Source organism: Mangifera indica, unplaced genomic scaffold, assembly GCF_011075055.1.
Source record: "Mangifera indica cultivar Alphonso unplaced genomic scaffold, CATAS_Mindica_2.1 Un_0008, whole genome shotgun sequence".
In the NCBI taxonomy this organism is placed as follows: Eukaryota; Viridiplantae; Streptophyta; class Magnoliopsida; order Sapindales; family Anacardiaceae; genus Mangifera; species Mangifera indica.
This window is the reverse complement of record NW_025401100.1, coordinates 21,185-37,420: the sequence shown is the minus strand read 5'-3', so window position 1 is coordinate 37,420 and position 16,236 is coordinate 21,185. Positions and strand designations below refer to the sequence as shown.

Here is a 16,236-nt window from a genome sequence, read left to right as displayed (position 1 = left end):
ACCACATACTATAGGGACCACCCTTTTCTGAGCCCACTCTCTCTGTATAATTTTATGTATAAATAAGGCCAAACAATAAATAAGGCCAAACAACTATTTTCCATCCAAGATATGTTGTAATGACAAGTTTCTATCATTTAACTATAGAAACACCAAATACTCACCCATGACTAGTTAAAAATAACAGTGGTAAGGGTAAAATCATCATTTTCTCTATAATATTAAAAAATAAACTAAAATATAATCTATTTTTATCCTCCTAAACTTTGAAAACTAAAATTTTTCCCCAGTCTAAGTTTTAAAAAATGGCAGTTTCACCCTAGGGTTTGGTTTTGAAATCTCCGGCTCTATTACCGACGGCCTCTCTCTCCTGAGACATCCTCTCCTTTCAGCGATCTCTTTCCTCTCATTTGAAGGATTGATCGGCATTGGAGATGCCTTGGGAAACGAAGAACTTCGTCTGGAACTCCGTCTTCGCCGACGAAGTTTTTCGTCTCCCAAGGCGTCTCCGACGCCGATTAGCCCTCCAAATGGGAGGAAAGAGATCGCTGGAAGGAGAGGATGCTTCGAGAGGGAGAGGCCATCGGCAATGGAGTCAGAGAGGTCGTCGGAGATTTCAACCGAACCTAGGGTGAAACTGCCATTTTTTAAAACTTAGGCTGAGGGAAAATTTTAGTTTTTAAAGTTTAGGGGGGCAAAAAGAGATAAAATTTTTAGGCGTTAGGGTTCTGTTAAATTTAACCGGTCATGGGTGGGTATTTGGTGTTTCCATAGTTAAAGGGTAGAAACTTGTCATTACAGCATACCTTGGGTGGGAAATAGTCGTTTAGCCTATAAATAATATAATATTTAATTATATAGTGATATATTTTATATATAAAATTATACATATAATATTATTATATTAATTATTATTATTAGAGTAAAACTACATTTGAATATTTGAATGTATATATACTTATATATATTATTATATAATTAGATATTATTTTATTTTTAATTCAAAATCATTTAATCATGTGATAACACTTATAAATATATACATATTTATGTATTTAAAATAAATATACATAATTTTATTATTATTATTTTAAATAAAACTATTAATAAAATTATGTATATATTATAAAATTAATACATAAATAATATATTATTATATAATTAAATAATTTTAAAATAATAATAAATTAATATCTAATAACATAATAATATTTTATCTAAGTATTTCATTATATATTTAAAATTATATTTATATCACCTTGTTTTAATTATTATTATTTCGGTCTATCTAACTTACTTTGAATATTTAAATTATGTCTTATCATACAATTATACTTTCTAACATATTACCCGTTTAAACTTTAAACTTGAGTGGGTTTTCTTTGCAAATCTTACCAAATTGAGGATCAAATCTTTTACCATTTCAATTTAAAATGTTTTCCATAAATATAATTTGCCTAATACTATTTTTTAATAATAAAATTATTTATATAAATAATATATATAATTTTACATATAATTAATTATTATTTTATCTTTAAATTAAAATTATCTAATTATTTAATAATACGTTATTATTTATATATAAAATTATTTGATTTATGGACATGTCACACTCTTCTTCTAAATATTCAGATAGAAACTGCTGGGAGGGGACCCCTCTCCACCACTATCTTATATAAATGGCACTAATGGAGTTCAGAAAACGGCGAAGGACCACTCTCAATATTTTTTATTATTCTAAGTTTCGACTGAATAATATAATTGCCAGGTGCTGGTAAAAAAAAACCTTTGTTACAACTTTTCATTTCTTTAAGGTTAAAGAATTTATTCTCCCCAAAGATTAGTGTTTTCTTAAAGTTTTATCTATTAACTTAGAAAATTTTAAACACTTAATTATTTATTAATTTTTGTAATTAGTATCAGAATAAAATTATTATTTAACAAAAATATTTTAAAAAACAAAAAATTTATTACATTTCCTTCCAAAAGTTTAAAAATTTAATAATTTTTCCTCATTCAAGGTTTGAAAAATCACCCTCTAAAGTTTTGATCCCCTCTCTTCGGCAAATATCCTTTCTCCAGTCATCAATTTTTTCTTTTCCTCCCAGGCTCCCCACCATCTTTGTTGGAAACTAAGACGAAATTGTCTTCATCAAATAAGAAGACGGCCAGGGGAGGGCAACAAAAAGTCCAGGAGAGAGAACGCCAATGGCCGAAGAAGAGATTGTTGTTTGAAAGAGGAGATTAGAACCCTAGGGGGAAAATAATGATTTTTCAAACCTTGGGTGGGGGTGCTGGTGGTAAGGGAGAGGAAATTGTTAGATTTTTAAACTTGTAGGGAATATACAGGAAAGTTTTAGTTTTTTCAAATATTTTTGTTAAATAATAATTTTATCTCTAACATTAACTGCAATAATTAATAAATAGATAGATGTTTGAGATTTTTAAAATTAATAGATAAAATTTTGGAAAAACACTAATTTTAAGAGTCCTTTGGCCTTTATTTTATTATTTACTCATGCACATGTTTCATGCATGCAATTTATTTGACTATTCATCAATTTAGACTTTTAGGGTAACTTGACCTTGTGGGAAACCCATTCTTGTGTCATTTTTACAAACACATGATTGAACAACAAAGTTTATGCATGGCAATTGGCAAATTATTAAGATGACGCCGCCCCTTGTAAAGTTTTGTGAAACAAGCGGCTCCAAACCTAACCTCTTGTAGTTTCAAATGAAAACAGCAGCTTGTTTCGTCTCTACATTAGGTATTGGGTGTTCGCGCATGCATGGCTTTTCTTTTCATTTAGTCGGCTGATGATCTCAACATAATTGCCCTTTAATTGATGTATTATTGCATTCATGGAAACGGACAAAGGCCTTTCCTGTTTTAAAAGAAACTTTTACAGCTTACGTTCATGTATCCTTCTTTTAGACTATCATAATTATATTATGAAAAACGTTGACAAGGACTACAAAAAAAGACGGTGGAAGTTTCCAAAATCATTGCTGTATTCCATTTTTACATTTTCTGTGGTTAAATTTATTGAATGTGCAGATTTGAATGTAGAATGTATTACTCTACCTTTTGCAAAGCATAGGCATCTTGAATATAAATATATGTAGATGGTCAAACCAGGAGGGCTTGGGAGATGCGTTTAAGCAATTAGCACGTTATGGGGAGATTGAAATTCAAAGTTGGGGCGGTTGAAGAATGTCAAAAGGAGAGAGTTAGGCAAGCTAAAGTTAGATTTTAAGGCCATCAAAATCTTTATATTAATGCCCGAAAAACGCAACCACCTTGCCTTAGTCTTGAGAATAACTTTCGCACGAATCTTTTACTAAGTTAAAACTTTCTACTTTGATGCATCATTCATTGTTCAGGAAACCGAATCTCATTAGTTAGGAATTTGACTCTGATATCTATCTAATTGGTAGGCTTTCAATTAAATGTCTTCATTTTTAAGATAAAAGCATGTGTGTAAGACAATGTTTCATTGGTTTTTGTTGTTAATTCTAAGCATTAAATCCTCGTGGGTTTCATAATTCCTTTCTTTCTTCAGCAACCAGCCTGGCTCTGACTAGTGAAATCTCACGTGGCCTTCATATAGTTGTCCCACTTTTATTATTAAGAATATGTTTTTGATTTATTAGTAAAGTAAAAAATTCCAAGATGTGAAACGAATATACATTACTTAAAAAGGGTGTCAAAATCAATCTACTAATAAATATTCGTTTTCGCCAAAGCCTGAAAGACTTATTCTCACCCAAGGTTTAGTGTATCTTCAAACTTTTATTTGTTAAGTTTTAAAATTTTAAATACTCACATATCTATTAAATTTCATTATTATTGTTAGAAGTAAAATTGTTATTTAATAATTTTATTTAAAGAAAGAAAAATTTATCTCATTTTTTCTACTTTAATTTTGAAAACTAATAATTCTTTCATAACTTAGTTTTAAAAAAATTACTTTTCCACCACTCCATCCAAAATTTTCATATTTTAAGATTAATAGTTGCTCGCTCTCCCCAAAGTTTAAAATATACAATTGATTTCACGTCAATCAACGGTAGGATTAAAAAGTAACTTTTTAAAACTAAGTTATAAACAAAACTGTTAGTTTTCAAAAACTAAAGTGAGAAAAGGAGATAAATTTTTTTCTTTAAATAAAATTTATAAATGACAGTTTTATCTTTCATAGTAACAACAAAATTTAACAGACAAGTAAATATTTAGATTTTCAAAATTTAATAAATGAAAGTTTGAGAATGCATTATACCTTGGGTGGAGTTGGAGACTAAAGAGTCTTACATCAAATAAAAAAAATATAAATGAGTGATATATAAGTGTGATAGATTAGACCTTAACACAAGTTAATTGGTTTTGTATAATAAAAGTTTCGATCTCCACACTTATAGATCCAATATATTTTTACATGGTATCAAGTCTAAAATCCAATGGATGGGTCTAAAAGCCTAATTTGATCCTGGATACTAAATAGAAACACACCCATAATGTGTAGGTCTAACAGTCTAACTTGATCCTGAATACTAGGTAGAAACACACATAATTAAATGACCTATGGTGGTTGCACTTAAGAAATTGTGTTGGAGTTAAAGAGTCTCACATCAAATAAAAACAACATAAGTGAGTAGTACAGAAGTGTGGTAGATTGGACTTTAACACAAATCATTTAATTTTATGTAACATGAGTTTTAATTTTCGTACTTATAAGCCTAATATATATCTGTAAGTGGGAATAAGTCTTTTGGCCTTTGCCAAATTTTTAGATGTGTCATCGGGAGCTTCACTGGAGGGCCTAGAGCAGAATGTAAATGTTCTTTAAGGATCACTTTCATGGAGCTAATAAAATACAAGACATGGATTTATGTAGATTTGTATGGCATTAATTTTTTTTTCAACACTAAAAAGTTGATGTGATTATGGAAGATAAATATTGTAGCCTCCAAGTTTAGGGCTCCTGGATCTGGTTTATCCATCTTTTATGATCCATATCCACTCACAATATAAACTTCCATTTATTCAATATGAAACTAAATATTCCTGATTAATTATCAAGAATCCCAACATATGTACATTTTAGTCGGCGAAATTGATTAAAGTTTGGTTTAGTCGGCAGATAGCCCAAGTCAGTCCTACGTCATTTCAAAAGCTTCATATAATAAACAGCATCACATGTAGTACCAAATTTTTGATATGGGATTTGGTTTGTGGATTTGTAAAATTAGACATCGATCACATGAAACGACACATGGGATGTTGCCGACTGGTAATCTTTAACCAATTGTCTTACATCACATAATTCGACTGGTCAAATGTCACTAGCTAACCTGATTTATATGCATGTACCTTAATATAATGGACGTTAATTCATTCATCATCCTCAAGCTGGTATTTAGTCATTTCAGTGCGGCACAACTACAAAGGAAAAAAAAAAGTACATTTTATTTAGTGCCAGCCAATTTCTATGATACATTATCAAGCACCACTCATGGCTGTGGTTATTTGTTATATAGAAAATGTTGTTGATTAGAGGAGATTTTTCGTCTTCAAAGAAATCTCCACTGAAAAATTTATAACCAAACATAGAAAGACCATCAAGAAAACAGAAGTCATAATTAGAAATAAAGGCAACTGAAAAAACTGCCAGAAGAGGAAGGGGAGATCCCATGGGCAGGTTTCGGTTGAGAAGAATGCATGGGGCCTCCAATGGAAAAAAAACAGACGCTGCGGAATTATAAGATGGCTCCACAATTTTTGCTTTTCTTGACAAGAAAAGTCATTTAGCAATGGCGATTAATGATTCATAAGGACCCACAAATCATGCCTCTAGTGCTTAACCCACTCATTCATTCGTGCTATTGCCATTGCCCACCACTTCACTTCTCCACTGAAACCCTAATCTCTGTATCCCCCACCACCAACCCCACCACCATAACATAATTTGGATTTTCTAGATTTTTATGGACTTTAATATTCTTACAGTGGTGGATATGAAAAGTGGAATGCTGTGATTGTATATATGCCTTTGAGCATCTACTCTAGTGTTCATTTTAGAAGCTATTCAAGGTGCCCACATTTTCATGATGCCATGCATCTATACAGTTACTTTGGTTCACTCATTTCTTTAATAAGATTTAATTTTAAAAAATTGAAGGATGATAGAGTATAAAGGGAGAGAGATTTAAAGCCATTTATTCATGCATGAAAGTAGATTTTAGTATACTTTATGTAGCAACATGGGAAATAAGATATTGGTTATGGTGATTATTTTACACCCAACTTATGTTTAATATACATGCCTCTAACTAGGCATAATCTTTCGTTGATATTATTTAAATTTGGAAAAATCAAGGTTGATGTACTTATGTTAAGTTGGAACATTCTCAGGACATAATTATTATCAATACTTTATCGTTATCTTGGTGAGTTTGGCATAAAATAAATAAAGCATTCATTACACTTATTATTGCCAAGATCCTTTGAGTTGCCACTTATAATTTCTTTCATATATTTGTTAGTGCCCTTTGCACCAACTGCCATAGTCCAAAGTTGCATTGATTATTCAACAACAATAAATGCAGCTCACGTTACATCTTACGACGTACGTTCAGTAATGCCTCTATTGGATCATTTTGTCTCTACTCATTCTTCTCCATTCCCAAAAGTTCTTTAAAGGGCAGTCACGAGAAGACACCTGTGACATAGACTATGCACCCACAGAAAATTGTACTTCTATAAGGAATATGTCATTCACTGTAAACATCCACAAAGAGATGACACCCGCGAAGAACTGTTATCAGAGAGAGAAGAACAAAAGCAAATGTGTAATTAATGGAGTCAAAAGGTTTTAATGGCGGAAAATTAAAACGGTGAGTTTAGACAAATTTGCAACGTTTTTGAGCGCATAAAAACTGTGTAGAGAGAGAGGGCCTAGGGTTATCAATTACTCTCCTCTTTTGCTCAAATATTTTGGAGAATTCAGTGTCCGACATTGGACAGTCGACAACACGCAATTAAGAATTAAGATATTTTTTTGTAGATCTACAATTGGGAAATTTGTTGTTAGACAGTTGAACTCTTTATAAAAGAGATTTTATGTATGATTTAATTTGTAATCAGAAATACAAACACTTGTTGAAGAAATAATATTAAGTTCTTTTGATGATTCAGAAAAATCTAGGGTTCTTTTTGTTCTTGTTGTTTTCAAATCTACTGTTTTTATTCAGAGCTGCAATTTGTCTCATTCGCCATAATCATGTGCTTTTTCCCCTTCTTCTATTGTCTATCCTTTTTTACTCTAGTTGTCACACAATAAATTAAATTTATTCTGAGGGATATACCTAATTAAACACAATTGTTAAGGTAAAATCGAACTTTTCTTCTCCCTTTCCTGACAATGACAACAACTTATTTTGCGGGAAAATCTGAATTAATCTTCGAATTAGGTCCATCTCAAGTCAAATAATAAGTGAATCAAAAGATTTGATTTAAATTTGACACAAGACCCAACTGATAATCATTTTATAATTGAACACTTGGTAATATTCTTCTAATTCCACTTAACACTGAAGAAGGAGGCCTGCTCGACTCAATAATTTGATTTGAAGGCAAGCTTGCAAATGATTTGCTTACATCTTTATGCACCATGTATAGTGACTGAGATCGATGGACAGAAAGTCGAAACGTGATACGATATCTAACATTAAGATATCAATAATTTTCACGTGCTTTATTATTGCAAAACATGTTGGAAAGGACCTTGCCTCAAAAACAACTATAGATTTTGCGGTTCCAGCTAGTGAAATGTACTTGAACGATCAAAAATGAAAGTGTATGGCATCTTTGGAACGATAAAGTAGTCAATACCCGATGGAATAGAAAAACTCTTTTCAACTTTTATTAGAAGCAAGTATAGAAATTTTTTTGTTAAAAGAACGGTTTCATTGTGACAAAGATTTCATATTCTTGGAAGGTTCCTTACAAGTTGACGAATAGTGGAAGTCTCATGGCATCCCAATGAGCAAGAGAATACAAAAATATATCGGATATAACTTCTTTAATGCAAGTATGCAAGTAGCTAATTTTTCTTTCGAAGCAAAATTCCAAGATACCCAAAATTTTAAACTTAAAGAGGAAGTTTCTTTATTATAAAATGGATGGTCATTAAAGAATATCTACAACTCCAAGCCAATGAAACGGCAATAGCATAACTCAATCAACCATGTTGTATAAATCTTTCTAAATCAAATCCATTGGCTGATTAGTTTAATTTGGGTAGCAGTCTGCCGGTGCTGAGAGGCTGAATGGTAGCCACAAAGTAGAGAGGATTTGAGGAAGCAACTTTGCTGCGTTGTTGGGTTCAACGCTCAACAGTTCTGCATGAAAGAAAAATGCATTTGCCATTACCTTTATGTACATGTTACATACATTGAGACATCTCTCAAGGGAGCATGATAACATCATCATTGATACACTTCCAGAAAAACAAACTTTGAGCAGATTACGTGCATGGGGATTGGAGAAGAAATAGAAATGGTGTACATGAATGATGATTCGATGAAATGTATATACATATTATGGGTTGACTTGTGCAGGCTACCTTTTTTTATCATTGACTTGGAAGAATCATTGTGCATTTGCAAATGAAATAGCATCGAGATTCCCCCATCATCCAAGAGTCAATAATATTGGCTCTTAATAAATAATGTGAGTGAAAAAAAGACGTAAAACCAGTTAAGTGACCCATCACCAATGGTATATTAAAATTAAACATGTTTTTATTATTTGTTGCAATGATTATGAAAAATATTATTAATTGTATAAGTTTCTTTTAATACAAAATTAAGGTTAAAGACCCAAAAAATTGACATAAAAAACAAAGACATTAATCTAAGTCTAAATTCTTAATGTTTTTCGTCAAAATGATCTCTCGCAACTTTATTAATGAATTCTGATAGAATGTTAATTTGTCAACTCATTAAATAAATCTAAAACAAATTTAAACACCTAATCAGTAATTTTATTTGCTTCTCGAAATGCATGCACAAACCTCATTTATCAATTCTCATTATATATATTATTAATGTTGTTAAGTAATTTAGTAAAATGACCTATACCTCGATGTGTAGAATACACCAGATGAAATTACTACTTTAGAGTCCGATTTGATATAAACATTTGAAATTTCATGCTCTCTAACTACTTCAAATCTAAATTTAATAGTATATAATTCAGCTTCTACCACCAAACAAATTCTAAGTTTTCTTATTTATTAGAAAATAAATGGATTGGTTGATAGCTTGGATGTTTAATTAAAGAATATCTCCCTTTGGGCTTGGAACAGTATTATACTTATGGTGGGCCAAGGGTTGAGGTAGAGAATGGGCTCTTGAGCCAGCTTTTTCATATACATATTTATATGTCAATTTAGATATGTTAAATGGGTCAGCTGGCCCGCGCCTGATAGAAGCAAAAAATTTTAGTTTGGTTGGTCAGGTTGTGTCGGGGGCTAGACCCGAACCCAATACTGCATAAATATTATTTAAAAAATTAATAAATAAATAATTATAATATAAAAAATATATATCTATTTAAATTAACATACCGACTCATTAAAAGCTCTGTTCCATATACATAGGATCAAGCTAAGGTCTTATATATTTTGTATACTGATTTGACCCAAAAGATCCCAATTGTGTAAACCTAAGATTTGACCCAACCCTAAGACCTTGTGGACAGCATAACCGACCTGGCTCGGCCTACGGCACCTCTAATTATCTTAATATACAATTAGATGTAAAGTATCGCTAAAATACAAAAATAATACGTGAGAGCTTCCGTACTAAAAACCCGAGATACGCTACTGTCCAGCAATGGCCCTCACCGCAGCCTTCTCGTTCGCCCAAAAGAGAAACAGATAGACAGCGCCAAGACCGTAGTTTAGGTCTTCAAATCTTAAACTCATCGTTGAAACAAATCAAAATTTCCGAATTACAAATGGGGCGTTGCGTGCCTTCTCAGACGATTTAGATTTTTGGTTTTAATTTTTCAAATCAGCACTGTTGGACATTGGATTATAAATTTGATTAAATTTACACTGATAGATCAATTCAATCGCGACAATTTCATTGTATGGACGGCATTATGTATAGGCTACGCAATTTGGACGCTTATCCGAAAATCAATGAGGATTTCTACAGCCGCACGCTCTCCGGTGGCGTTATCACCCTCGTCTCCTCGGTCGTCATGTTTTTGCTCTTCTTCTCCGAGCTCCGTACGTGTTTCGAATTTCTTTCTTCTGAATTGAATCTCAGCCTTTTTAGGTTTTATTTGAATCTGTATTTGTTTGTAGATAAAAGATTTAATTATAGTTAATTGTGCGAATAATTTATTTTGTTAGAATTTAAGACTTTGCTCGGTAGAATGCAAGTGGAATTCGACATCTTACCGAGCTTATCTTTCTGAAGAAGACAATAACAACATTTATTTTGAGGCCTTATTTCATGCTTCCAACAATAAGCTAAGACTTTCTTGAATACTTCATATATGCGAATTATTTAGTAATTTATTAGGGATTGTTGAATTGCAGTGGTGCAAATTCTTAATGCTGTTTTCGATTCAATATTAATAGTTTGTTTCTTAATTTTCATTAGCTATAGTCATAATATTTTTAACCTTATTCTATCCCAAAGGTGCAAAAAAAAAAAAAAACCTTGTAAAAACCATTTAAGGATTGAAAAAGTGTGGAACAGGGTGCCCCTAATTTTTTGTTGACGAACCTGTAATTTGCTTGATTATTTTAACTTCGTCAATTATAAGGATGCATTATACTTCTGTAGTTTTATTTTAAAATTTTGATATGGCACTCTATTTATTACCATGAAAGTGGTTGTTCGGGGAAAATGCTTGGGTGGGAAACATGTTTCTTTATGAAGGTGTGGGTCAAAGGCTTCAAATGTAATATCAGATTCATTGAATTTCATAGTTCCAATTTGCTTGACCTGGAAGGAGCAATCCCATAATCCATTGTTATTGCTGTTCCTTGTCTGAGATTCCAATTGGAGATGTGGTGCACTTTATTGGGAAGACCTTTACATGGCCTTAAAGTTGGTTTGCTTTTAATATCAACTTTAGCCAGACATAAAATTTTTAGAAATGTCATTGTTCCTTGTCTTTCTGATTGTAGTCCGTACTGTTGAGAGGATTATTTTCTGGCTTGTTTCAAGCCATGGAAAATTGTATACACTTGATTTTGAGATTAGTCTGTTTGCTTTTGTTGTTTTGCATCTAATAGTGGTTTAGATTTTTCCTTATCTGCTGGCATTAATTTTAATTTACCTCGCTTGCTGTGTCTCCTGTTGCAGGATTGTATCTCCATGCTGCAACTGAAACGAAGCTTGTGGTAGATACTTCAAGAGGAGAAACTTTACATATCAATGTAATGTCGTCTGGCTTTCTAGATTCCATGTTTCTTAATATAATTTTTTTAGCCTTAATTTTATTCAAGTTTTTATTACAACTATCTGGGCCAATAAATTGGAAGTGTTCTATTGTGCAAGCCTCTGGTTCTTTATACTATTAACTTTTTCATTTTGTACATATCAAGATTAGTTTATTCTTGTCATTTATGGATCTGTTATATCTTTTCAATTGCATTTTCTCCTATTGAAATTGTGGTAATTTTTGTCTTTTTTATCTAGTATAGTGTGATAAACTTTTTCCATTTTGATGCAAATAATTGATAACGTGCCATTTTTTATGCTTGAAAGTTCAGTTTGATGTCACTTTTCCTGCACTTCCATGTTCTATACTCAGTCTTGATGCCATGGACATCAGCGGGGAGCAACACCTTGATGTAGTACGTATTGCCAGGAGTCATGTGTTAGCACTGTTCATGTACTCAATGCTTGAGACCTTAGGTAACTTTGACATTTTAATTTTTGCTTTTTCGTGCAATTTGCAGAAACATGACATTTTCAAGAAACGATTAGATAATCACGGTAATGTCATTGAAACAAGACAGGAGGGGATTGGTGCTCCTAAGGTAAGAAGACACTGATTGAAATTATTTTCTTAAGACTAAGATTTCCAAAACATCTGTGTGTTGCATTGTTTTAAGGATTAAATTTACCTGATCATGTTCAGTTATAAATATGTGGTGAGAATTTAGACTTCCCAAGTATGGGTTGGCTATCTCTAAAATTACATGAGTTGACAAATATCGTTCTCTCAATTACTCCAACCAAGTAGCAACTCCCTATAATATTTCTTTATTTTTGTGCTTCACACATGACCATTGTGTTTAAGATATTCTGTTATCAGGTGAATGTAAGAACTACTTTTTCCTCTTTTTATTCTCATCACTGCTCACTGCATAAACAGATTGAGAAGCCTTTACAGAGACATGGTGGCCGGCTTGAACACAATGAGACATATTGTGGTTCCTGTTTTGGTGCTGAAACAGTAAGCATTTTCTATTGTTTATCTGCAGGCTAGTACTTCATTTCCATTTACTTTATTGTTGTGGATGCCAGCTCAATACCTCTTTTAGAACTGTGCAAAAGATTTGCTATTTATGGATTTGCTGCTATGTTCATGACCACTTAACAGAGATTAATATTGTTAGTCACCTAGATGTACTAATTGTAATATTGGGTTTGTGATTTTGCAAATTATGTTGTTCTCCTTTTGCTTCTCTTTAATAGATGTCTAATTTGTTCGCTTATGGCTGCACTATGTATGGCTTTGATGGGGTCTTGGTGAATGTTGCTTGAATGTCTCTTCATATGATTGTTTATAGATATGGATCGAAGATAACCTTTGTGTGATTAATCTAAGAGAATTCCTTTTTATTCTTTATGAATACTTATATATACATACATATATATATATATGTTTTGCAGTCAGATGAAGACTGTTGTAATTCCTGTGAGGAAGTTCGTGAAGCATATCGGAAGAAAGGTTGGTCATTGACACCGAATCTGGTTGACCAGGTTTGTGAGTATGAGTGCTTGTGTTTCCTAGAGGACAGATGTAACTTGAACTATGATGATGAATTACCTGAAATTATTATTGTTGTACTTCTGTTTTTTTGAAATGATAAAAATTAATATTTTTTGGTTTCTGGTAGATGTTGTCCTCTATATTTGATTGTCCATTTTACTAGAATTAATTGTTATTTGATTTATATTTGTTGAATATGGAAATTATGAACTTTGGTTTAGGAAATTATACTTTTTAACACTTTTTCCTTTCTTATCATTTAGTGCAAAAGAGAAGGTTTTTTGCAAAGAATTAAGGAAGAAGAAGGTGAAGGATGTAATATATATGGGTTCTTGGAAGTCAATAAGGTGGCTGGGAATTTCCATTTTGCTCCTGGGAAAAGCTTTCATCAATCAGGTGTTCATGTACATGATATACTGACATTTCAAAAGGATAGTTTTAATGTAAGATAAGTTGCTGCTTTGGTTAGTAATTGTAAAATACATATCGGTTCAAGACCGTATTCCCTTCTATTCTTCAGAGCATGATCTGTTGGTTAAGTCATATTCTTAATTTCTTATACATGATACAGATAAGTCACCAGATCAATAAATTAGCTTTTGGGGCAAATTTGCCTGGTGTTGTCAATCCTCTCGATGGGTAATTTTATCTTTCATTCCTTGCAATCCTCTTAAGCTTAGCATTCCAGTTTTATAGAGTTTCAATTCTCCTACCTAGGTTTTTCTGGGATTCTTTATATTGAAATAAGTTTTATTGTTGGCGTATGCTTTAAAACCTTTTCTTTCTCTTTTTAAATTTCAGTGTGCATTGGACACATGAAACACCAAATGGGATGTATCAATATTTCATCAAGGTAAATATTCTGGATGATTGTTTCTGTATTTACTGCACATCGTTTTCCTTTTCCTTATGCCTTGGGAACTAAAGGCAGTATAGTATCCCTAGTCTCTAATTATTTTCTTTATACAACTCCCTTGCTGTTCTAAGATAATTTCATTTTCTTGTCTGAATCTGAGTTTTGAAAGACAAAAGCATAGTCAATCGAAAGACAAGTCCTGTTGCTTACATTTGGATCATCCACCTTTTCAATTGTCCTTATTACATGCTTAATGTGGTAAATTTTTTACATGATAGTGGAATAGTCATAACTGCAGCGTTGCTCTGTCTTGAGCTTTTGTGCAATGATTCAGAATTATTGAATTTTATCCATGCAACTAAATATTTACAATCACTGTAGAATTCTATTGAACCTACTAGTACTGACTCTTAAAATAAGCTTCCATGGTTATCACATTACTGCTTACCAAACAATTAGCACACCAGTCGTGGAAACTTTCAATTGAGGTTATCTACAATTAATATTCTGATTCTGCAGGTTGTACCAACTGTGTACACTGATGTACATGGGAATACTATCCAGTCAAATCAGGTGTGTTTAAACTCCTTTGAGTGATTAGTTTCTCATTTTTGTTTTGTGCTCTACTCAAGTTGATGTCATATTTTCATGCAATCTACCTTGGCAGTTCTCTGTAACTGAACATTTCAGAAGTGCAGAACTAGGTCACCTTCAGACCCTTCCAGGGGTCTTCTTTTTTTATGACCTTTCTCCAATCAAGGTGCAGTTTCACTTATAACTTGACAATAGCAAGTTGTAGTCTTGATTTCTGGTTGTCTATGTCTTCATGATATCGGGTAACTTGAAAGTTTTATCTTTTTTTCCCTCCCCTAGGCCCATTCTTATTCTGTCTGGTTTGCTTGTTGCAGGTGACTTTCACAGAAGAACATGCGTCATTCTTGCACTTCCTAACTAACGTTTGTGCTATTGTTGGAGGTAATTACCAATTGTTTCACTCCCACTCCCAGAACCTAACTTTTTCTTCTTGAGAAGTAAAAGAGAGAAAAAGGATAGAAACAATGAAATAAATATTTTCTATTATCCCCTTGTTGATTTAGTGTCTGATAAGGAGTTGCATTTTTTCCCTGGTATTGTTTCAGTCGCTTAGCATAAAGTTTTAAATTGATGGGATTCTATCACTATCTTTGTGAACTGACCATCATCACCATTTGAACTAGATCTTACCTATGTATGCATATACTATTCTCAGTGAAACAATATCTACTGTTTGTTGGTTCTTTTAATTGTTTAAATTGTATTCATGTGAAATTTCTGTTTGTGCCTCAAACTTTGACCTGTGGTGTTGTGCCTTTCTTTTTTGTATATGGTCACTACTCCATAATTCAAAATTATCTTTATGTTTTCCACTGGAAATTGACCTCACCACTTCAATTTGGTTACCAAGAATTACTTTTTACTGTAATGCTTTTATTTTACTGATAAATTATTTTTAGTATATTGATAATTGCTGTATTCAGGTGTTTTCACTGTTTCGGGAATCATAGACTCATTTATATACCATGGTCAAAAGGCCATCAGGAAGAAGATGGAAATTGGCAAATTCAGTTGATAATTGAGTTGGGGATATTGCAGTGCTGAATTTGGTTTTGTCCACCAGTGCTTGCATTTGTGGGAGAAATACCAAATGAAGAAAACAGGAAACCCTGGAATGGACTCTCCCTAATGGGTTGATCCACACATCTTTCAGTGGCTGAATTGAAGTAATTCCTTAGTTCTTTTTGTAGGTGAAAATTGCGTCTGCCACTGAGCTATTCATGTAACTGTCTGAAGGATTCTGGGGTTTTCTCTTTTGTTTTTTGCTTTTTGTTTTTTTAGTTTTTTTTTGTTTTTTGGTTTTTTCCTTTTTCTGGAGAACTTGCTTAAATCTTGTTAGTGGGTATAGTAATATAACACAGAAAGTCCTGTAAGATTATTATGGAGTGCACCAACCATATAAATTTTTTTTACGGTCATAAGACTTATTTCCACCTAAGGATTAGTCTATTGACAAATTTTCACATAGTAACTTTGGAAAATCAAAATTTTCATTCGTCAATTATTATTATTAATAAAATCTATTAATAATAAGGTTATAATTGTTATTTGATTCAATAATATACAATAATAATAATAATAATAAAATTTTTGTATCCCCTTCCCTTGGCTCCACGGTTACTCCACTCTGCCTAGAGCACTCCATTGCCATCTCATAAATTTACCTGTACATTAATCAAAAAGCATATTGGCAAAGACAGAAAATTCAAAGAACACGAAGACATAAATGCGCTTGCACGTTAATGAAAGATTC

General features: G+C 32.3%; 1 protein-coding gene across 1 annotated transcript; it reads left to right on the top strand.

The window, feature by feature from the left end:
• The first annotated feature begins 9,869 nt into the window (after window positions 1–9,869).
• On the top strand, window positions 9,870–15,861 carry LOC123205492 (endoplasmic reticulum-Golgi intermediate compartment protein 3-like). Its single transcript, XM_044622449.1, has 13 exons — window positions 9,870–10,304; window positions 11,395–11,468; window positions 11,805–11,888; window positions 11,994–12,074; window positions 12,413–12,493; window positions 12,934–13,023; window positions 13,297–13,476; window positions 13,605–13,672; window positions 13,835–13,886; window positions 14,409–14,462; window positions 14,557–14,649; window positions 14,798–14,864; window positions 15,407–15,861. Exons 1-13 carry the CDS (start codon window positions 10,163–10,165, stop codon window positions 15,496–15,498), a joined length of 1,158 nt encoding a protein of 385 aa, XP_044478384.1. The 5' UTR covers window positions 9,870–10,162; the 3' UTR covers window positions 15,499–15,861.
• Window positions 15,862–16,236: the final 375 nt, after the last annotated feature.